The sequence below is a fragment of the Cyrtonyx montezumae genome, unplaced genomic scaffold (assembly GCF_038088225.1).
Source record: "Cyrtonyx montezumae isolate F1298 unplaced genomic scaffold, pur_monq_1.0 scaffold_5, whole genome shotgun sequence".
Classification (NCBI taxonomy): domain Eukaryota; kingdom Metazoa; phylum Chordata; class Aves; order Galliformes; family Odontophoridae; genus Cyrtonyx; species Cyrtonyx montezumae.
Window position 1 is genome coordinate 19,549,324 of NW_027072056.1, and position 25,370 is coordinate 19,574,693.

Here is a 25,370-nt window from a genome sequence, read left to right on the forward strand (position 1 = left end):
ACAGTGAGCTTTCAAGTGCCATATGGACCTGAGCAGCAGAGCTGAGACTCTGAGTTTGTTGTTACCTGGGAGGCCTGCGCCATCTAGAAACAATTTTTCCCTTTCAGTCCGTGTCAGAACAGTGATCAATAATTCATCTGATAGCTGACATGTAGAACAAGGTGCCAGTTTTCTGTGCCTTATGAATAATACCACGCTTTTTAAAAGTCATGCTGCTTTGGAACACAGCAGAAGATGTGCTGTAGGAAACATATTACATGTCAATATATAATGCATATATGCATATGTATATATGTAGAACTACACAAGACTCAAAGCAATCCTTGCATCATTTTAAAATTATACCGCTTGTCGCCCATTTGCTTCACGCAGATATCTTATTGAAATGTTGCAAATGAATTAAACATTCAAAGAGAAAAGTCAGGAAAGCAAAAAACAAACAAATAAAAATCCCTCCATGGAAAAGAAGAGAACAGGACCCGGGTTTCATCCTGCCCTGGATGAAATGCCCAGGGAGCTGTGCAGGACTCCTGCATTGCAGCTGCTGCTTTGGAGCCCCTTGTTAGGGCACTGCTCTTCACTCTGTTTTCACCCAACTGGTTATTGTGAAACTTCTGCTTAAAAAGCAACTGAAACCTGTCTGTGCACGTCCTTGGCTCCCGCTGATAAGCACATCCACCCAGGGTAAACAAGCCCACTTGTCAGTGGCTGTATTCATTCTGGAGGGAGCTGGCATAACTGCTAGCTCATCTACCCTGAGGGACGCAGTATGTGAGAAGTTGTGATTTCACTCAGCCTTCTTTGTTCCATGAGCAGGAGAAGAGGGGGTGATTTTTGCAATAGCCAAGCACGAATCTGGAAAACTGTAAGCCAATGCAATTAAAATTCTAAGAGGCATCAATTATCAGAGCATCAGGTTCTCTTCTTGGCTAAAAGTGCCACGCTATTAGTCAAGAAATAGGCTGGAAGTCTCTGGTCCTGTGTGCCTCACTCAGTTCAAGCACTGCGTTCACCCCACACCCTCCCCAGTGGAAGAGAAGCAGGTCAGAGCTGAAACGACAGTCATTTCGCTGAGTTTAGTATTTGGCACATTTTAATAAGATGGAAAGGGTTTGTGTGTCTGCAGTGAGTAATTCAGCGGATTAGGTTTGGAGGAGCACACAAAATGAGAGGGCAGCGACCAAACCAACCTGCAGCACTCACTGTGTGCTGTCAGCCTTCAATTAGCTACCCAAAATTCAGCTCGGGTTTCTGCCTGCCTTGGGCTTGCCATTAATCAGGATTCAGGTAACTCACTTTAAAAGTCCAATAACCCACAATTAACGCTACCTTTACTACAAACCCATTGTAATTTTTCCTACTTATTTCTGAGTCTATTTTTTCGGCTGAAATACTGTCACAAAGAGACAAATGCAGAAAGATGACACTATTTGCCTAGGAGAGTGCAACAGCTCTTAGCATCTATTGATCCTGGCTGGCTTCTGAGGCAGCACAGGAGTGCACAAGAAAGGACGGTTGGGTGACCTCCAGCATTCATTGTTCCCAAAGAATCAGAGGTAAAAAAAAAGAGTTAATGTCCATTTCCAAAAGAATTACTTATGAATTGGACATTAAGTGGGCATAGTCTTTAAGACAGATAATTAGATAACTGTGGTATGATTGCTCTGGCTTAGCTTTATTTCCACATCTCAGGACAAAATCTAGGCTAGATGGCTTTGGCACATCAAGGAGCGCCTTCACTGGGCTATTCTAACATTTGGGTTCAAGCTGAGTGGCACTTGTTGCAGGCATAATCAATACTGATCTTCATTTTTTCTTGTGAATTATCATTTCTTTTCCACATCCTCCTTTGATTAGGCATTTCAGAAAGTTTTATTTCCAGAAACAAGACAGCAGACGTCTCCCATGGGCTGCGTTCTCTTCTTCAATCAAAACAAATAAATAATTAAGAATAAAAAGAAAGACATCTTGGCATTGCTCTGCAGGTGCATGTACTACATCCTTCAGTTTTTTCACAGAACACAGAAGAAATGCAGTGCACTGATTTGATGTGTAGGGAAACCAGTCCAAACACAGAATTAGTGTGCTTATTCTCTTTGGCAATAAACACGGTATTTGACAAGAATAAGTTACGACCGAAATCTCAAGCTTTAAAGATTAAATAAATGCCGAGGTCATCCTAATAAACACTTTCTTTAACAAACCCTTCAGTATTCCTTTTAGTCAAGCTATTAACTTCTCGGTGGAAGCAGTGTTTAGAGAGCTCCCAACAGACAAGAAATCAGGATAAATCATTGATACCAACAACTATTATATTACTTGGATAAACAGCAGTGGCATTGCAAAGTCACACACGTCCTCTGAAAGCAGCCGCTCCCTGGGCCTCCCCAGCAAAGGTCAGGGATCTGCCCAGCCTCTGGAGCTGGGCTCAGCCCCCAGGGATGCCCAAGGACTGGGCTGCACTGCTTGCAATATTGCTCTGATCAGTAAAATAAAGGCTTCTTTTCATCAACAGCTAATCACAGGACTTCGCTCAACTGCCTTGACAGATGAGAACACAATAATATAAATAAGAAATGACATTTTACTGAAGAAGGTTAACATAAGGTCACAACCTTTTTCGTTTGACTTCTGTAGCTTACTCATGTGTGAAAGCATGCTTTTGTAGCTCTAGCCTCAGCATGCTCTACAGATCTGAGCTTGTGCTGATAGCTGAGCTTAAAAGCGGTATTAATGTTCAGAAAACAACATTGCTATTTTGTGATGTTTGAGTAAAATTGTTTCACGTTCAGAGATGATATGGATAGAGAATTCCTATATATGTGTCACAGAATATCATGCAAGAAGTCAGGGTTACTTCTGACCAAGAAATGAGGAGCTATTGCAGACAGATGGAGCTGATTCCTGCATACATACATGTTTTTCCTCCCTTACTCAGACTAGGCTGCAGCTTTCTGAGCAAATTCCCTCACTGACATCAACCAGGCTGCCCCCAGAAATACCGAATGCTGCTACAGATGCACTGGATATAGAATAAGGTTGTCAGCCATGTACTAATAAATGCCAAATATTAATTTATTGTAAGATGCAGAGATTTAAATCCAAATCCTCTTTCATCATTGATTTCAACAGGCTGTGTGAAGAGTGAGAGGCAAGCACGAGCTTTGTGTCAAAATCCGTAATGCCTATGTGACTATCTGCCAAAAAATATTTATCTGTCACATAAGGAAACCTAAGTTCTGACCATAAAGACTGGAGATTAAAGACGCATTACAACATGTAGCTAATTAGTCTAGAAAGGCTGATCATCTTGCCACTCTGTTTGGTGTTTCCATATAGATGCAGATGCCTTCATCCTACTGGAACTATCTATTGATGCCAGCAGCCCTCACTGAAATAGGATGTTGCATAACACATATGAATCACATATCCCTCCATAAGAGACCACAACCAGTGAGAAACGTTCCTTACAAGTGCTGGAAGGGGCACAGTGTGGGGTGTCTTGAGTTGTGTGACACCAATCCCCATGGCTTTTACAGGAAGAGCCACCACAAGGCAAAGTTTGCTGAATCCTGACTGCAGTAACCTTTATTTATGGATGATCCTGCTTATTTATACTGTTGTCTTGTTGATATTCATGTAGCCTTGTGTCTTGTGGACACCTGTGATGCCACAGAAAGTAGAGATGCTGAGCATCTCAGCTCCTGTTAACTGCCCACTGTCAGATTCAGTTCTCGGGTTGCCTAATGTAGCTCACAAAAAGCAGCTATTATTGACTAATCAGCAGTACAATTCATTATGTTGCCAGATTAGTGAATTCTTATTCACTGTTCTCCTCCTCAACATTAAACAGCTACAAATGGCTAACAACAGTATTTTTTTTTCCAGTAGTAATTTCCTGACAACATCTTTCCTCTCTGTCAAATGGATGCTCTATTTGCTTCTGAAAAACAAGATCAATCTTTGCACTAATAATGACCTACTGAATAAAACCTACACTACTTCCACGGTGCTTTTATAACAATACGCCTTGTTTGCACCCCGACTGACAAAAAACTCACACTCTACAGCAATTGATCATTTCAGTTACCAGTGAAATAAAACCAACCATGAGACAGATAATGGGAGCAGAACAATAGAGCGCAGCCATTTAATGCTACAGTTTAGACTAAGAGCTGACATAAAGCACAGTGAAGCTATAAAGAAAGAACGTAACTATCCAGAATGACTATCAGCCTTATTCCCCCCAAAACGCTGGCTAACCTGAGAAACTGCTTTGCCCTCATCTGCAAAAAGAGCCCTTTGAGCAATGCAGAACCGTTGCATCAATAAAGCACCACGTCCTGAGAGATCAGCACCTTCAAGCAGCACACGCAGTATTTTTGGGAGCTCATGTTTCTCTCATCCATTAAGTCACTTACATTGCAAAATCTGATGGTTACAATTTTGTTGAAGGTGCCTTGATTAAGTATAGCCACATGCTCAATATTACCAGCACCACAAAAGTCCAGGTGTAATTAGCATCGCCTCCGCATTCCCCTTGATCTATGACTCGAGTGGTTTCAGCTTATTGCACATTTCCACTTTTGTTGAAAGGTTTCAAAGAGAGGTTTCAAAATGGCTAACAGTATGCACTCCGATTCCTATGTAACAAATATCAAGTATCTCTAGCTCTGAATTTGTAAAGAACATGAGAATAACAGAATTTGAAGTCTATTTTAAGAGCAGGTTTGTATAGATGAACACTAATATAACTGACACAAAACCACATTAATAGAAGTAGTACTCCTGCATGCTGAAAAACTGGGACTACAATGTGCAGGAGCCCTGCTTTTAAAAATACAGTTTTTGGTAAACTTTTAAGCAGTTGTGCAATCAGTAAGCAGTCATCAACAAACAGATCCACACAGTGGCTCACAGGAGCATCACTAATTGGCCACCGAAAGGGACAAGGGAAGACTGAGCTGAAGTAGCAGGGATCTGGAAATCATGCATATTTCTAGCTTCAGCCCTCAAAAGGCAAAAAGGAAAGCATCACGGACCATACGAAAAACTGTGATGATAAAATAATATATAAATAATAAATAAAAATAATAAAATGAGCAACTACATCTTATTTACATTGTCAAGTGTTTCTACAGTCTTTGTGGGGAAAGAAAAGGGGCACAGATGGATAGTTATAGAGTTAAGACAAAGACTGTGATCACAGGTAAGAAATACATTGCTTTGCCACAAGTCATAAGGAAGATGTTGAAGAGCAATGGTAAAATGAAGTCATGGAAGAAAGGAATTCATGAGATACTATGCAACAGGAAAAGTCAGAGATAACGGCTTCTTGTACATAGAAGACGTGGTTCATGAAAACACACCTAGCATCTTTCCTCTTGACATAAAAAAAAAAATAATCAGGAAACTTCAACTCTATTCTTATTGCAGCCTGAAACACAACTGGGAGCGTGATCCCAGCACACAGTAATGATCATACAGCAGCAAACATACATCACTTAGAGTAGAATTCAAGAAGGAAGAGTACCTGCTCTGGTCTCCAATACAGTACATCCTGGCTACTTTATACCTAGATCTGTTATTCGTTGCATCTGATGATATATATGTATAAAGTTCTTTATATTTACGATTGTAGATAAATATAAAATGCTTGTAGATTGATTGTAAATTTATGGATCCAGTGGGCTTCTTTTTATATCCACTCCATGTTTACTAATGCAAATTAAGATGTCTAACACAAATTCATTAAAGTGTTCTAACATAAGATTATATGATGTTTAAATTTTACAGAAAGTCAAACCTTTGCATAAGAACAAATTTTACCCCATAGTGGAGAAACTGGACTCCTGTTCCCCTTAGGAAGGAGACAAATGGGTTTATGTAGCATGTGATTTTAAATCCTTTTTTATTCTGTTAATCTCTAGCTGTGGAATTGTGATTGAAATGAAAAAGTGTATATGTATTTTCTGATAAGACCCACTTTGTTTTAGAGGCATGAAACGCTATAAAATAGATACACTTTCTTCAGGTTTTTAAATTGATGATGGAAATTCCATAATCAGAACATGGCACAACCAATCCAGGTTAAGTGATAACCATTTTTCAAAAGAAAAAACCACAACCCTTTGAAGTGTTCTTAGAGTTATATCCTTATAATCCCGACATGAGAAGGTCGGTATTCTTAACAGCTCTGAATGCACACTCCACAGCTGGCTCCAGATAAAAGCTAGCACTTCTATTTCTTTTCCAATGTCTTCTCTGATTCCTTGCTAGCAGCAAAGCACAGAACAGCACATTACCTCTGCACGATTTCCCATCTTCCCCCAGTTTCTGGCCAGCTGGACATTTGCAGTGGTAGCTACCGATGGTATTACAGCACTGGTCCTGACAGCCTCCGTTCTCAGTGCTGCACTCATTTACATCTGTCAGTAAAAATATTAGGTGATCAGTAAAAAGCAGGCTTTGACCAGATTCTGTGTGCTTATTTAAGAACAATTTGTGTGATCTGGGTACTAGAGAATGAGAAAGTCACTGAGAAATATATCAGGATCCTTCCGGCCACCTCCACTCGCATCTGTGTTTCTCTGCCCCACAATTCAACTCATAGGCGCAACGGGGGAAATTTTCCTCCTCCACTTCTGAGCAAGGAGGACTGCAACGTCAACTAGCATTCAGGTTAGAGAGCAAGAGAGCTGAGAGTAAGATGATTATGCAATGTTGTGACTGTACAAATTGAAACAATTACTTCATTTAGGGACACCATGAAACCCATGGGGAAATACAGCTTTTTTTTTTTCTTTTTTAAAATCTAATTAGATCCCATCCAAATATAATATAAAGTTGAGTGAAAACAAATAAATCAAAGAAAGAATTTCCTGTAATTACACAAGAGAGATGAGAACCATTCAAACAGAAATCCTTAGCGCTAAAGACTAAGGTTTGCCAAGGTTTGCCAGTTCTTTGAGGAGCTCAATTTTACCAGCCCACTTCAGATTTTGGTTAAAAATCAAAGAGGCGAAAGATATTTTAAGGAAGACTTCAGATTATTAAAAAAAAAAAAAAAAGCAGCAAAAAAAATCACAAAATGCCATCATTTACCATTGTGTATCAGAACAAGCTTAAGCTCACTGAGACCTCGCTTCCCTACAGCTCTAAATTCAGTGTGATGACTGACACAATAAAACTCTTCATCCCCAGTGACACTGGAAAGCTGCATTAAAAAGATTCAGTTATGTCAGAGCTCCACAACCACCTAAAATCTTATCTCATACAAAGCCGGAGAAGATGCTCTTGATTTTATGACTTAGAAACTTTTCTGAAGAAGAACACCCGCACACCCAGAAATGCAAAAACAAACCGTACCAAAATAAGACATTCGTCTGTTCGCTTCTCGGCGAGAAGCTGAGAGAACATATGACAAGTGACAGATTTCAGTCCTGTTCCTCAGAGCACGGGAAGAAGGTACAGCAGCACTGAGCATCATGCTGAAGAGCACGAGGACTGGTGAACATGGTCCAAGCGACTTGCTCCTTCTGAGTGACACACATCTCGATATGCTTTGTGGTAACAAACAGCTATAAGCTACACAGTCACCATGCTCCACATCTTCTGTTTATACTATTAGCGTTGAAAACCAGGGAAATCTCTGGTTCTTTCTTTTGCAAACAAAATTATGTGAGGAACTTGCGTTTTTCCAGTTTTCTAGTTCAGCATCCACAATACCACATGATCTCCTGGCACAAAATAAATCTATTATGTACAACCCAACTGATTAGCACCAATATCCAATTGGGAAAATACCAGTGTTTTCAACCAAAGCATTGAAAGAAAGTAATCACTATCCTCTTGATTTCACAATAATAATATATATAGAAGGCTATGGTGCTGTCGCATACTAATGTTTTTCCTCCTGATTGCAGCATGTTTATATTAGCAATCATAAATCTTATTACGTGTTAAAACCCACGACCCACCCGGACATTTCGCCCAACTAACAGCATTGGCTATCTGACTAACAAACTCCTCCTCTTCCACCTCTCCCTCATGCTGTGCCCATGCTTCATTTCTTTGTTTCTCCTCACCCCAGTATTTGTTCTCTTCACTGCTTTTTACACCAAAAATCTACTGCTTTTTATGTTACATAATTACGGATTTGTCACTAAAAAAAAAAATGAAAAGGAAAGATACAACAACAAAAACAGTTCTGTCAAATGATAAATTTCTGTCTGCTTTCCATGTTCAATGTCACTCAAGGTTGCAAATATGTTTGCCTTTTGGATAGCAAGAAAAATGACAGAAAATTTCTGACATGTAACAAGTCTGCCAGGCTGGGGCTGACGAAAGTTCAATGTTATCAGGACTATCAATCCATCTGTAATGACACGCTGTAGGCACTCCAGAAAAATAAATGTGATGCTTTCTACTGTGATTTTTCACATTTATTTATAGAGCCAACGTTGCAACATAAAAACATATCCATGGGATGTGCTCTGTGTGAGCTTTCAATCCTGCAATGGGAAGTCTTAAAGAAAAATAGAAATTAAAAAAAAAAGCAAACATCTGGACAAACTTAATATGATTTTTTTATATAACATCTGTCACGTGGAAAATAATCATGCTGTATTTTAAATGGTTAGCATTCATGGATGGAGATCGTAGGCATATCTCTATGTCCCAACATGAGGCATTACAGAACTGCCCTATGTATTGCTGTATTTGTTGGTCCAAAAGCCTCAAATATTTGATACTCTCACACTAGAGGAGCACATCTGTTTTTTTCTTGAAGTGGATCACTTTTGCTCAAAGAAACACACCTAGGAGTCATAAGCTGAATGGACAAGAGCTGATCCCAATAGCCAACTGCAATCCTGTTGGATGCTACTGTCTCAAAACATAGTAGAGCAAACTGGAAACACATTCAGCTCCAGAGAGAACAAACTTTCAACAAAGTTTTAGGTACGGTGGGATGACTCAAGGTTTCCTACAAATAAATGCAAATTTTATATAAATGCAGACATAGGAGAAAGTTTTTCCATCTGTAATTCCAAGTTTCAGTCTAACAGATGTGACCTGCAGTATTAATTACCCTATGCCCTGCACACCTCTGCTGTGTGTTTTTCCACAACAGTGAGGCACAAAGCCTGCCCTGCCTGGAGGGATGAAGGCTTGCTCAAGGTCTACAGCAGGCAGGGAAAACCCTGTGAGCAAGGGCTGCTGCACTGCAGCAAGAAATCAATACACTGAAACATCCTTTATTTTTGGCAACAATGCATGTATTTCGATCTGCAGGGCACACCAGCTGACCCAGTGCTTAGGGGCTGCAGTATTTACAAGTACAGCATTTTACCTGTATAACAAGTTTGTGGAATTTGTATCAATACAAAGATCCTTTTTTTTTTTTTTTTAAGGGAGCAAAGAGAATCTCACAACTGCAACTCACTGCATGAAACTCTTTTCCTAGGGTAGTTATATTTATCTGACAGAGAAGAGCAGCAACTGTATTTAATACGAGCACACACCAACCTGCCACTTCAGTGACCACTCTTTGGGGCCAGGCTGTGCTCTGAGCCATCAGCACACTGTAACTCAAGGGGCTGGGAACACATCATTGACATGAAGAAAAAACAGCAAAACCTTTCCTATTGTAATTGCAATACCCCACGAGCAAAGCCCACCACCAAGGAAAGGGGAGACTATTTTGATTAGTCTAAAAGTGTTTGAGGGTCAAAGAAACCAGAACGTGTTTATTTAGGAAGAATAACATTTGTCCCAGTTGTAACTTTCTCCTGAAGACTGGGATGAAGATGGTCATGTCTCAGGAATGTAAATGTTAAGTAACTTTATCCAACAAAGAAGGTTGATTACTTGCTGTCATAGGAACCGGCAGCACCTATTGATTTTAATGGCAATTCAGATATGTAAATAATTCCTAACTCAGACAGCATAACTCCATCGCTTGCAGCATCAAACCTGAATGCCTTTCAGTAAAGAAACCCTCATAATGCTTTGAATCAAGCCCTAAATATATCGCGTGCAACTTAAATGCACCTATGAGTATCTTACCACAGACAACGAGTGCCTGGTACATGAACAAAGGAGTACATTTGCATGCACACTGCTGTTTGTTTCATAAAGAGGTGTAATGGGCGAGTGCCTCCAAATTGTAATGCACACTTGACAACTTCTCATTTATAGATCTAAATAATTCGATTCAAGTTCTGAAAGGACTGAAGATGCAGTGAATGCGAAGCTCCTCAAGGCTTTAGACACTGTTTTTAAAATTACAGCCCAGATGGTCTGCAACCAAAACCATATGTCTGAATAAATCCCGAAGCCTGGGAAAGTTGATGTGAACTTTAAAGGCCGCTCTGTGCTATGACATTGTGCAGCTCATGCAAACACAGACACATAAGCATCACAGCATTGTTACACGCAAAGAGTGCACAGTGCTCATGCCCAGCTCCTGCATCTCTCCTTTTCTTCATTTCTTGCAAGATCTATATAACAGCTGTCTTTGGACAGTAATTGTCTTGAAAACATAAATTACATCCATCACTTCCAGCACAAACCATAAATTATTGTCTGAATAGAAAACAAAGCTGCTCATTCTGATAGCCAAGCACGGTCCTACATGTGTATTGATTAAGCACCCTTAGTGCTTTATTAGGTTTTCTTCCTCCACAAAGCCAATAACAGGAGGAATATTTCTTCTAGTGCTGTTATGAAGTACCGTAAATCTGAGCTGTTATTAACAAGCACCCGATTAGTGGAGAAAACCTCTCTGAGTTTGGCACAGACTTTCTTGAGCCAGCTCCCCTCTGCCATCTCATCTCCCAGCAGCTGCTGCACCTGTGCTTCCACCAGTTAGAACCTCCTTTTTTATAGGCATCTTTTTTTTCCTTTTTCAGAGAAAAACTAATGCTGCGTGCATTCCTCTCCATCCCCTTGTCACTTTCTTATGCACAGAGAGCATCAACCATCCAATTTATCCACTGTGCTCACGGTCCACCTTTCAAGGGTTTGCTTGCCTTTGTTACTGGATCATTAAAAAAAAACAACAATAACAACAAATTGATCTCAAAAAACCTTGATGCATAACCTCCAAAAAAATAAACAAAACTCCTTGTTAGACATACCTCACCAGTATTATTTTTTCCTTATTAAACTCATAGGCTGATGATTAAAAAGAACTAAATGATGCATCAATGCTTTGCCCTTGCATGCATCAAGAATAACTCGTTTAAAGTTAGAACTAAAACCTGGTAGAAGGAAAAAAAAAGAAGTCCCCACTGTGTTTAGAGTCTAAATGGCAAGTTAAAGAACAGCCTTAAAAAAGCAAGGTGCTGCCCAGGGCTGCTGTGCTGGGCTCAACCTGCTGTTAATCTGGTGCGAGATCAGGAAATGCTCAGTGTACACTCTGAGACAGAGGTGGCCTGGTCTACCACCTGCTCTCAGGACTAAATCCTGTAACCAGGCATTTAGCAGTCCTTCCAAATCTCGCTGCTTATCCTCCAAAACCACACACATAGCTGGGCTCTTTCACTCTCTCATTATTTATTTTTTTAACCTCCCTAAGCTTCAGTGCTATTTTGCAACAATAACTTCCCAAACCAAACTATTGGGTGAAAAAAATACAGCTTGGATTTTTTTTTTTTTTTTTTTAATCCCACTTTGTGGGATCGCCTTTAGCAGGAGCAGCTACTTTCCAAAAGTTCAGTGCAGGACCTACACCGTGTTTTCTTTTCTACACCATCAGGAATGACTACAGCAAGAGGGAAAAAGCCCGTCACAGTACAATGGAATCCTGTAATAGTACTCGTTTTCAACTTAAATTTCATACACGAGGTATGCATAATGCAACTGAACATCAGAGTATCTGAATTAACTCAGGGTATCTGAATCAAGCAACAACAGACTAACGACTGCTAATTGAATGTGATTGGAGATGATTGTGGAGCACGACTAGAGCTATGATTACAAACAGAGCATCCAGCCCAAACCACAAGTACCACTGCTGCAATTAAAGATATTTTATCAAATTAGACAAGAGTTTCCCTTCACCTGCTATGACAGAGCAAAGCATAAAAGAAAGCCTAATTTGGTGTAATGCAGCTTTCCTTACAAGAGAGCTCTTCTGAGATGGATTTCTTTTTGCTCAGACTTTTCATGCCACAAAATGGAGCCTTTTTAGAAAAACACAGGACTCTGCAGTGACATCCTTAAAAGCCTTTGCTTTTGTCTGAAAACAAAGTTGCGTTACAAATGCCTTCTCTTTGTGCCACATCTGACTTCCATTACCAACAAGCAGCAGCTACAGGCACGCAAACAGGAGAAAAGACTCTCAACTTCGGAGGTTTGATTTCACGACATAAGCTCTTATCTAACTTGGAGGCAGGTAAACACTCTGTGAAGATCATTTCCAAAGCAGTTATTATTACTGAGACTTCAGGAGCCTTATCGACTTGATTTCTGGCAGGAATTGAAGGCACAAGTTAGGCACTGGGTCCCAGCCAAGCCAAGCACTGGAGCCTATTGGGGAGCTCACAAGGAGCACCTTGACCCTGGGACAGACTGGCAGCTTTCCACGGGCAAAAAAATAAAAGATTTGGTCAAAAATGAAGGCTGAGATATTCACAATATTTTCTTTTTTTTTTTTCCTATAGAGCTGTCCAGCTTCCCTCTTCTGTATCTCAAGAAAATTTATATGCAGAACTGCTGCCTTACCCCCTCCTTCCCATTACCTCCCATAAAATGGAAAATGGGTCATCAGAGTGCAATTGTGTAGAAAAAGCAGATATGCTAGGTCATTGCTAAAAGCTTAGCATTTACATTTATTAATCTTAAGAGGCAAGAAGTAGTTAGTTTAACATTAAAAAAATAAGAAATCAAGGCTATGCAAAACCATTGGGGTTCTCAGGCCATGATATCTGGGTGTGACAACTGACACGTATGTGCCAGTAACCCAAAGGTAGCTACAGGTTAACTAACACCAATATCTTCAGGAGCAAACAGTCTCAGAGGTGAGCAGCACTGACATCAAAGGAGTACGACAGGAATGTGAAGGCAGCTCATGCTCAACTTCTGTTTTCAAGAGATTTAAGATGTCACCTCCTGTGAAGAGCACTGCAACAGTCAAGCATACAAGCAACAAAAGCAGAAATAAAGAGAACACTGCACAGCAATTTCAGAAAGAAAGAAATATTCTGGCTTCCAGGTAAAGCCTGTAACAATGGGTCAGAGGCAACCAGATCAGCAGTGGCACACGCTGGTGTTCATATGCCTGCTATGCTGTTAATTTTGGCATACACACGGCAGCACCAGAACTGGTGACAGTGGATGGGGGTGAGCTGCAGGCAACAGGATGTAGGAGCAGCGAGCCGGGCTCTCAGAGCACAGCCTCCTTGGAAACAGAATTCCAAATAACGTAAAGGAACCTCAAGTTTTTCCTTCTTGTTCCAGAAAAGGCAACAAAGAAAAATATGGCTATAAACATAGAATGAGGAATTTATTCCAGCTTTGTCTCTCTCATTTTCTTACACCCAGAAAAATAATGGATTGATATAAGCAAGTGCACAGCTCCTTCCTTCCTATCTTCCTTCCTACCAGTCCTATAAAATAATTGACAGGCCGGATACTCTAGTTCACTTCGTGGGAAGTGGGACACAGGACAGGAAAAAGTGGCATCTAAAGATCTTACCAGAAAATGTTTGGGACCATTTGTTTCTTCTGCCAAATGAAGAAACTGCCAACCAGAATGGCATGCGAAGGTACAGATGCAGTTGAAGCATGGAACAGAAGGTGCGTGCCCTGCTTCTCATTTAGAATTAGAATGATGATAGTTTTAACTGGAAAGCCCTATTTTCTTTGTCCTTAACAGTTGCCCTTGCTAGTCAATGACCATCTCTGGTAGGACAGGCACTGCTCATCACTAGGGATTAGATCAGGCAGCGATGAATGGCAACGCCTCTGCTTCTGAATTAAATATTTCTTTCTTCTTATTTCTTCCTGAATATTTCCTCGTCTTTCGTCTTTCATTACTAGGAGATTTTCCTAAAATTTCTCTGGGCAGAATTACTCACTACCCTGTCAAATAACCCTTGCTAGCTATAGTCGTAAAGCCATCTCACTTTTTTTCTACTATGGAAAATAACTTTCCTGTAATTATTCTCCTGGGTGGCTAGATCACAACCATACAACCAGGTCACCCCTTTAATAATGAGCATAAATGAGAACTCTTCATTTGGTCTGCACAGATGTATGCCGTTGCCACTTAGCTGTGCTCACTCACAGTGCCTTCTTGTAACAGATCTGGCGTGTCAAGGGCAAAAGAATCCGTGGAAATAAAAACAAATGATTAAATCTTCATCAGTTTAATTTGTAAAGAAACCCCAGGGAAGTCATTATACCCAGAGACTTCACTACCTAATTTGTCTTCCGAATTCTACTAACTTATTTGGCACAAGTGGGTGCTCATTAGCTGTTACTCAGTGTTCCTGCAGGGCAGGTTTCTTGAGAGCAGCATTGTGCAGCACCTTGATGGAAAGCCACTGCTGCCTCCTTGGTTGCTTAATGGGGGCTAACTATTCCAGAAAGATCCAGAATTGGCAGTGAGGTGAGCATCCTTGTACTGAAAAGGAATCCCTGCTGATGAATTCAAGCAGGACACCTGAGCCTGGCAATGCAGTTACTTATAGGAAGCCTGAAAACGAGCCATGTCCAAACCACTCACTGTTTTTTTGTTTTGTTTTTCCAGGGGTATAACAAAAGAAATTTACATTTGTGCTTTCAGCAAAGCATTGGTGAGACGGTACAAAAGTACTTACAGCTTCACAAATATAGTTGCCTTTTTCACATGTGATCATTTTACACTTTAAAACACCCATTACTCCACATTTCTCCCTGCAAACATTAAGCATGTTTTCACATTCCTGACTATTAAAAAGAGTTTACTGTTCTAAAATTATAAAATACTGTTCTAACAGCACAGAACTATAAAGTTATTGGCTTTAAGATAACCAAATAGATTTTGTGAGCAGCAGTAAGGTCACAGTATGAAAGTTAATACTCTTAAGCAGAGTATTTACTAGAAATAAATTCAATATTCTTAAGATTTATTATAGGCGTTCAACAAATTAAAAACAGACATCAAAGGGCAACAGCTACTCTGGGTGGAAAATCAAAGCACAGCCATGCAGGCTGTGTGGACATAAAGCCATCCACGCAGCATCTGCGTGCACAGCATGCAACCTGGGCGAAGAGAGGCATATTCCAGAGCCATGTATTATTTGGAGGCCTAGTCCTGCTCTCAGAAGGTGATGAAATAAATCAATAGTGTGTTTATCTTCATCTTTCACTCACTTCTATGGGCCACTCAGAGCTTCTGATTTACCCAGCTCTCTTCAAGCCAAATGCTGACAGCTCATGGAATAACAGTTGTACAATACACACCTGAAGAAACCAAGGCACAGCAGCCCATCCTGAGCCTACCTCACACCACACTGTGTGCTCTTTAGACCCAAGACCTCTCTTGCTGCATGCATCCACCCCTCCTAAGTGTGAGCATCAGTGAAACTGAAATTTCACATCCCACATTTGCAACTTCACCCTTCAGCTCCAATCAAAAAATAAATTCCTCACTCTCAAACCAGCCTAATTACCGTTTTCCCATGGAAAAGACAGCCAAAATCATTCTGACTCACAGAAGGAAAGTGTGATATATGAGAAAAGCACATGTACTATAACATTATGGATGGTTCTGAAGATCTAGCTGGAAACATAAGTTGCTCCCTCCTAACACTGAAGCAGTTGCCAACAGTCATCACCTAATGCTGCCTGAGACACTGAAGTGACTCTACATTCAAAGGCAAAGGCTCTGCTATCTGATGTAATGATGAACTTTTAACAGCTGTAGAACATTCCTGGGGTGGCAGCAACCACATTTTTATCACAAGGGACGGATCCACTGCACAAGTGTCTCTACTTGAAAAAGAAATACATTGCCCTCAGATCCCAAAAGCTGGCCATGGGGATTTCTGAGTTCAGAACTGATGCAGTATCCATCAAGTTGACTTACAATTACTGGGTGCATCACCTTCCTCTGCACACTGTACCACATCCTTGGCCCATTATAAGCTTTGTTATTGCCCCCCTGAGGGCAGAGATGTGGAGCTCTCTCTCCTCTTGTGTAGGAGACCACCAAGTCCCTCCACAGATATCTCCTCAGTTTGCAGCCCTTTCTCTTGACAACAGTGAGAATAACCTGAACTTGAAAACAGGTCTTTGCCTTATTTTCTGTCATTTGCACCCCCCATGCTAAACACCGTTGTGCAGGCTCCTTGCAGCTGTACCAGTGATATTCAAGAAACCTGAATAAACCTATGTACTACTCAAGAAAAGCTTTGCAATGCTTCTGGATAAAAGACAGCATCTATGCCATATTTAGCACGAAAACAAACACTCAAAGGCTGAGCCCTTTTCAACACACAGCAGCTCCTTACATTTCTGATATTAAGATTTTAAAAATAGCTCTTTTTTTTTGCTTTGTTTTGAAGGGTCATCTACTAAAATGCCTCCTGTGCAAATCAGTACATCTGACTGATGACTCTTCCACTTTTCCAGCAGCCAAACACTTCTGATTACAAGTTACAGTTTGTTCGTCCAAAGTTTTGTGGGGTTTTCCTCTCAAATGCAGATGTATAACAATAAGAAGGGGGGGGGGAAAGGATTATAAATTCTACCAAGGTCATTAATGTACAAAATGCAAATTGTCTCCCATTTGTCAAAGACCCTGGGGAAGTCTAGAGATAATTGAAATGATATATGAACAGAGGAGACTAACTGCTAATGGTCTGTATATCAATGAATCAATGTCATATTTATGAAGGGCTTTGGGAAATTATTTTAAATACTTCATCTATAGCTGAAGTTTAGCCTACTTTTTCTTTTTAATGCTGAAAAATTAATGATTAAGCACAGTTTATAGTCACACAACTGTAAACCTGTAGTAATTCAGGTTCTGTAGCAAGATATTGAAAAACTACTGAAGTTCGTGCCAGAAGTGACCAATCTCTTTGATTATCATGGATTACAGCATAACTAAGAGGAATATACATTTCAGAAAGAATCAAAATATAGGACCAGACCCTCACTCTCATAGCACTCAAACTCATTTACTTTCCTGTGCATCTCTGTTCCTCCAGAATCTGAATAAATTTGAAAAAACAGGGAATATATGCATTATTCTCCCACTTCTCTTTCTCTCTCTCTGTAATTTTTAATTACAGAATGAAATACTAAGGGCAGGGACCATTTGTTGACGCATCTATAGGATACTGACCAAAGAGGGAGAGGGGAACAGGAGAAAAAAGCATCTCCTTTGCAACCAAAAGTGAAGTAAATCTTGGAGGCGGTTTTGGAGCGGGGCACAGAAAGACAAATTCCCTCTTCGAAGGGAAACAATAACACAAATGAAGGCATGGCTCAGCTTTCTCCCAGTTGTGGGTAGGTGTTTGTGTCATTTCTCTTCCCCCCCAGACCCCATAGTTTTCTGCTTTCTTTTCCATACAACAAATAGGAAGATTTCAAAGGAAAGAAAACCAGCAACTCCAGGCTTTTTACCAAAAAATCATTTTCCTAGCAGAAAACCCCCCTGTCATACCCAATTTAAGTGGTAAACAGCAGAATGCTGAAACAGGTAGGCTCAGTGCAGGATTACCCGAATGAGAGTCCCCTTCATCTCCTTTCTCACAGAAAGGCATCACCAGGAGGAACAGGGAGAAGAGGGAAGTTTTCATGAACAGTGTGGGATTGGGAGAGATTTGTTTCATCCAAAAATGGTGCCACAATAACTCAGCTCGTTGAAATATGCCACTAAGCTGGAAATTACATCTGGATTTCTTCAGAATTTGAGTAATGCACATAGAATTGATTCTCTCACGTTATGAGGCTGTGACACACAAGCAAGTGAACGTGGTTGTCAACAAAACACTTATCTATCCACAGGACAGCACTGGGGAGATGCTGGGGATCCAGACCTTCGGGGTAACAACAAACCCTGAAGGAAAACTGATCAGTACACAAGATTAATGCAAAAAGGAGCCTGCACATCCATCTGTTGAGAAACAGCACTGGACATATTCTTCTGATAAAGGCTTCTGCATAAACACTCCAGGGGTTAGTATTACTGGGTAGAATGAAATTCTCAGTACCTATTTTCTGAAATAAAGAAAAAAAGTAGCTAACAGTACAAATGAAACAAGATATCTCACGAATCATGAGACATTCTCCTGAAGAAAGTCTGGTTTGTATTTCTGGTTTGATTGGAACAGCTGAAAGTACATAAAAATATCTGCCAAAAATACCTGCCTTTTCTCCCTTGTCACCACTCTTCTTAAATCTTCATTTCTCTATCAATCAGTCTTCCTTAGCATAAGCTCAAATTAACCACTCTAAAAACAGTAATAGAGCATCTTGCCTTAGTTAAATGAAGACATCTTTCTCCTTTCACCTATCTTCATGCATTTACCCTTGAGTGAACAAGAAGAAAAAGGCCTTCACAAAGGAGCAAAAGCTCCAACAAAGAATTAAAGCAGAGTTTTTAGAGAAATCTCCAGCTTCCCAGCAAGGTGGGCACCACATTTTCCCTCTGAGCACCTTAGTGTTGCTGCTTTCCAACCACAGCTCCAAGGAGACACAAGCCATCTTTCATGGGTTTTCAGGGAACATCAGCTCTTCATCTTTGTGAGTTCTGGTGCTATGCAATCACAGAAGCCACTCCCCACAGGTGTATCACAAAGCTCAATTAATTGCTCTATGTGAAGTGCTGCCTTGTCCCTCCTGTTGTTCTGATAGCTTACTAAGCAGCCAATTAATAAAACATTCAATTACTTCATTTCTGGAATATTTGTTCTGCTAGATTTTCATTTTTTGAATGAGTGAAATATGAATAAGATAATCTACCAGAGTTAATGATACTGTACATGTTAACTGATGGGTTATTCTGCATGAGAAGATATTTGCTGGGAACACAATTTGTATATAGCTTTTTGGGGACAGGATTACTTTGCAATGTTTCAGCACCTTCTGTTTCTGTTTTTCCTGCTTTATACCTGTGTTCCTCATAATGTCTTAAATGAAAGCTGGTTACCTGCCACTGACTGCCCCATGGAAGGAAGGAAGAGTGCATCTCTCTTGTGAGAAGTTTTGATTTGTGGCTGAAATTCCCACTTAACTGAGTCATGCTTCTTATGCTAAGGAAGTATTGCTGAAGCCTTGAGATAAATTTGCCTCTGTGTAAAGTTTTACTCCAATCATATCTTCCATTTTCTTTCTTATTAAAATTTTCAGTTGCATACACAAACTCTTCATTATAAACACTCATTCTGGAAATACTGCAAACTCAGAAGATGTCACAGTCATTTCTTCTACAGCTTTTCTTTTTGTAGGTGACATTCATATTGCAGAATAATTTAGACAGTAATTTAATCACAGGGTTTAGAGGTCCAGCAAATGTTACATTTACATAATGTCAGTCTTTCAGCAGATAATTTGGTCCTTTGCATGTGTTAAAAGACGACACGGCTTGTTAAGATCTTGTTAGTATGTTTAACCCAACAGATGAATGGCTGGTTTGTTAATCTGCCATATATTTCTAATTTTCCTAAGAATGATTAGAAAATTCTATTTAAAGCAAATTCGTGAGCTCTTTCATTCCATCAGAGTGACAAATCAAAAAAAATTATTAAATCATAGGATCTAGAAGTCTCTACAAAATGGTCACAAGTCTTTGCTATGCAGTACATAGTAAAATATCCATTACATAAATATTACAATAGTTATTATGTTACTTATGCTTACTCTAAGTACATTTGACCCAAGGCATTAAAGTGTGCCATAAACCATGTTTTATTCTTTTAATATTTTTGTAAGGAAGTGTGGTTATTCCATTGTTTGAAAATATATTTATATATTTTTGTTGTTGTTGTTTTCCTTGTCAAATTCTGTTAAAGACAGGAAATAAAATAGAAGAAAAATTATTTAGTTTCAGTATGGTAATGCTACTGCCCTGCATACCAAACAGACAAAACAAAACCTGGTGATTTGTTATTACTCAAAGAGAAATAGCATGTCTGTACGAGGGATTTTCAAAATGTACGACTGTGTGTTCAAATTTAGAAGAGCAATAACTAAGTGAAACTGCATCTCAAGAACCTTAACAGTGAGTATCTACAGCCACTATTGTTTGGGTTTTTTTGTTGGCTTATTTTTGTTTGTTTTCAAGTTGCCTGTTGTATCCTTGCTACTTACACTAAAAGAAATCTCTGTTTTAACTGAAACTCACACAAGACCAGAATTTGTAGTAGAAAAACCCTTGTGTTATTCAGTCAGCCCATGGCACTGGAGGATGTTCCTGTTTTCCACTGCTTCCCTTGCCTTAAATGTACTGTAGCCGACCAAAGACAAAAATCAATAAGCCAGAAATTACACCTGCAGCTGTTGGCACGTTTGGTCATTTATTTGTATCTCGAAGCAGTTTCACCACCCTTTACAACAGAAATGTGTTTATCTAGAGGACAAATTCATACAGTCTGCTATCGATGAAGTACACAACAGTCAACCAGAGCAAGGGATTGAAAAAAAACCTGCAGAACTGAGTAGAACAATGCAAGTAGGGAGTCCCTCGTTAATCTCCTTAATCCACTAAATTGGCAATTGTTACTACTTCTACTTTTACTCTGCAGAGAAACATTCACTCTCCTGGCATAAGATTTTGAACTGGCCATGTTTTGTTTCCTAAACAATTTTATTTCTTCTCATCATCCACTTATGGAAGTACTGTACGAATACGGAGGAAGTGGCAGTATCATCCCCCTGCAGCATTTTGGAGATACAGCTCTAGCCCTTACTGCATGATGGATAAGAGACCTGATCTGAGTTGTGATGTATCTGAGGGAGTGATATAAGTGATACAATTCTAGGCTCATGACACTTCCTTTGTTCATTCCTTAGTCTAGTTTGTACTATGGCAGTAAGTTTGGGTGATCCAACACCACATATTTCCTTAGTTTCTAAACCCTGAGAAGCATTAAGGAAATAGGCTAACAATGAAAGGCCAGATTTTCTTCAGGCAGATGGTGCCAACTAGTTGACCCCTTTGTCAAAATAGACTGGCAAAGAAATTCTGACTGGTGGGTCTGTACAAGGAACAAGTTGAAGAAGTTAAAGCTGTTCAAAAGCAAAGATGTATCACAACAAAATCTTGAGTCATAAGAAAAAAAACCTGGTTTACATGCCCAAAACCAAGCCAGACCCTTATACAAGGAAAGCAAAGAAAAAACACAGAACTTACTCCAAAATGACCTCATTATCATATCTTATGAATGAGAATCAGAAAAAGAATCAGATCCGTGAGGAATGTGTGCCATATCTATTTAATATTAAAGCTATTATAAGCGTATCACTGGCTTCTTTAATTCTTGTATTTCATACCTGTATCACCATAAAAATCTATTCCTGAAATCCTTATTCTCATCCAATCACTGCAAATATGTTCCTTCCCTGAAGCTGTGATTTTACTGCAAATGAAATAAGAACCAATTCAGAAACCCTTAATGTTTCTGAACCAGTACGTCTTGGGGAATTGCTTGAGTTTCAGATATCTTTTTAAGATGGGCAGCGGCAAGTACATCCTTCACTGACAGACATCAATGAGCTTAATTCAAAATAAAAGTCTGAATCAGGATGAAAGCATACAGGGAGTATACTTGGAAATTAGAGAAGAAAATAAAATCCCAAAGGGTCAGGATTACTTTTTGGTGAATACATAGTGAATTGGGATGCACGGAAGGCTCCAACTTATATTTTAACCCTTATGAAGCCTAAGAAGGTTAAGATGCAAACTCACACAATATCTACATATTCTCTATTGTATGTTGACACCTCACAATGTAGCATGTTAAGAAGTAATTTACCAATCTTATTTTAAAAATAAACTTCATCCAGCCCTTGTAATGATGAACTCCTTTGGTTTCCATTACCATTGTCAGGCCTGAGAGGGGTGACAGCAATCCCCCAGTACCAAGTGATGCACATGTCACCAGCCTGCTTTGCCTGGGAGCCCCTTGATTACAAATAACCATCAACTGGCACCGAAGGAAACCTTGGATAATCTTTAATAGCACTGCTCACCTTCCTCTTGCTGTAAGAGTCATGCAGTTCAAAGGGAAGCAAAGCCTTTCAGATGTGGATACTCTTCACACAGACAAGCTACACATTTAATTATCTACTTAATGGTGTCTCCAAACTTGGCAGTAAAGGGAGACTGCAAGACCATCAAAATAATTGGAGAGAACTAAGTCTAGACAGTAGAGTAGCGACAGAAGTGTCAGAAGAGATCACACAGATGTTTCCTGATGCTGAGCGTATACTATCTGCAGCCACAACTAGTAAGCAATTAACTGAATGGTCCAAGTTCCCTCCTCGTGCAAAAGGGAAATACTAAAGTGATTCAGTGTGCAAACATCCCACCTGCTTCCACAGCCACACACAAGGCACATGAGACCCCGAGATGGTGTGATGGTAAAGTCTGGAAGATGCCAGCCTCAGCCAGACAAGGAGGCAAAAAAAGATTTGAGATTTAATTAGGCCACAACTTTATCAATTTATTTCTTAAGGGAAGCATTGGTGAAACTACTTGTTGTAAAGCATGTTTCATTTTTTATTCATTACTGTCAGGTGAAGAGCTGTGTCTAAGTTTCCTTTCCTCCTATTCTACACAGCTGAATTGCTGTAATACCAAAGGGATGTGGGTGAGGGGGTATCTTTACTAATATTAACCTCATATTGTAACCCACTTTTTTATTTTATTTTTTTAGGGACAACCTCAATTCTGAAGGGAAAAGTCCTTGCCCAGACAACACACAGTTATGACATTTTCGTTTACCTACTTCTCCTGGATCCCAGACAAGCTGGGATATGATTAACAGTTCCCTCTGAAGAATTTCCCATCAGGAAAGTAGACATTAATACCTTTAACTTCACATCAAATACAATCTATTCAGAGGGCAATTATCCATTTGCGTTACCCTTGTTGCCTTCTGGGCTTGTCACCACCCGGAGGGCTGTGTTCCAGTAAATCCCAAGAAATCTACTACATGCATCCTCTTGTCTAATTCCAGACGAATTTAGCTTACAGGGTGAATAAACACTTTATGGAGCTCTTTTTGACACGTATTAACCCATCCAGCCTCGTGCTGGCCATTCAAGAATTGTTTTGCCTTAGAGGAGAAGCTGCTCGTTTCCAGTGAAACTGCCTGCCTGCTTGAAGACCCAGCACACAGTAGACCCAAACGTTTGCTCTCACTGTAATTTTTTTTAAAATACAATTCCACAGCCCAAGACATACTCAGATAAAGATATGACAAGCAACTGTTATGGTATTTACAACCTTTGGGCCAAATACTCTGCAGGCATTACTCCACAGACTTCAGAGTTGCACCACAAGAGAATACATTAATTGTCTGGCCAAGAGCATTAAAGAAAAGTTCTTGTTATTGTTGTTGGAAACCAAATGACAAGCAATTCATTACTGCACTGTAATTCGATGTAATTTATTGGTTGATTTGCTGTGAGGGATTTTAGCTACATGCTAATACACATCATATAAAAAGAATGCAAATTCAGTAATGCAAGACCAAATGAATCAGAAGTAACATTTTCTCACAGTTTGCAAGGAATTAACCTTTAGTGTCTCTCCTGTGCTTTGGGAACAGCACTTGGCCAAAAGCTCTTACAGTAATAAAGCAGTGACCCACAGCAAAGAATAAATGTCAGAATGAAATGATAACAGCAAGTCTACTTACCAGAAAGTGGTAATTTATAAGATTTTAATTTGAGATTATCGTGGGGGGTCAGCCTTATCAACTAATTCAGAATGTAGGTCACAATTATAGCCCTTGAAATGTGGTTCTGCTCTAAAATGTGACCATAGAAATGGCATGTTTATTATTTCTAAATGATTTCTTTATCAGATATATTGAGTCTACAAGTAAAATGGTAATGGGACAGGTTTGCTTTTCACTTTCTCTAAATTTTACATGCATAGCTCTCTAATTTCAGTAGTTATTTCTGATACATTACCCTAAAAAGGAAATCAGGCCCCCTACTTCTCACTTTCCTATTTCAAGTTCTTTGGAGCCGAATTACATCCTAGTTACTCTCTACATCTCCAAAAGCTTTCAACAAATTTGCACGTATCTAAGCCAGCTGGAATTTAAAACGCCACTTCAATAATAAGGATAAAAAGAGAAAAGCAAAACACAACCCACCTTTCACTCAAGGCAAATTCCTTGGGCAGTGCCAGTCACTACATTCCCATTGATGCACCAACACTACACCACCTCTCTCTGAAGCTCTCTACAGGCTTTGTTGGTTCTTCAAGCTTAACAATAGGTGGAGAAAGGGCATTTAATAGGTTTCACCCTGCTCAAGTCAGTGATTGTGAAATGCTAATAAGGCACTAATACCACTCGAGCAGATCCAACATTTGTTTCACCCTGAACCCTTTAAATAAGGTAGCCAAGGAAGAAGGAAAGACCTACCAAGCAGGTTTCTTGCCTTATGTCACGACATTATGCTCCTGTGAGCTCCCAGTTCCAGGTGGATGGAAGATACACAGTGTAATTGCTCATTACTCCCAGCTGCTCAGGCTATTTTTGGGGGATGCATTTGGGCCAGCTCTCAGCTGATTTATAGAGAAACAAAATTAATTCTAATGGAACAACAAAATGAAATCAAATTGTAGTGAATGAGTCCCAGTGGCTCAAGACAAGTGTATTTGCTCCATCTGTACCCACGCAGAGGTACAGAGACAGAGGTGTTGTCTATGTGCAAGAGGGACCTCTCCTGTCAATAAGACACAGCAAGTTCATTCAGTGTTATTCAGTGACAGGCTTATTTCCTTTTCTATTACATGACCTAGAATCAGTGAGAGTATGAGTAAATCAGACCTCGACACAAAGCAACTGAGAAGATAACATATCTGCCTTCAAAACAGGGACACGTTCTGATATTTTCACATCCCTAATTTTGGTTGATTATTTTATTCAATAACTATAAAGATTTCCTCAGTAATTCCATCTTCTGACATTCTCCTCTGCCACAGCTTTCCGTGAGTTGTTATATGAACTTACAGAACTTGACACTGACATGCAAATAGGTAATCAAAAGCAGACTGCTATCCTGTATTTGTCTGTTCCAAAAATTGCCATGGATGAAGAAAAATACTAATGCACAGTTTTCAGGAGGTTACTGAACTTTACTATACCAAAAAGTACAAATCTGCCTTTACTTCAGAATACTTCACAATT

At 39.7% G+C, this 25,370-nt stretch overlaps 1 protein-coding gene across 1 annotated transcript in view; it reads right to left on the reverse strand.

Annotated features, from left to right (window-relative positions):
• Positions 1-25,370, reverse strand: part of LOC136056321 (multiple epidermal growth factor-like domains protein 6) — a 155,890-nt gene that overhangs the window by 63,383 nt on the left and 67,137 nt on the right. Inside the window, exon 5 of the mRNA XM_065748448.1 lies at positions 6,306-6,428. Coding sequence (XP_065604520.1) covers positions 6,306-6,428 — 123 coding nt within the window. The remainder of the gene's footprint in view (positions 1-6,305; positions 6,429-25,370) is intronic.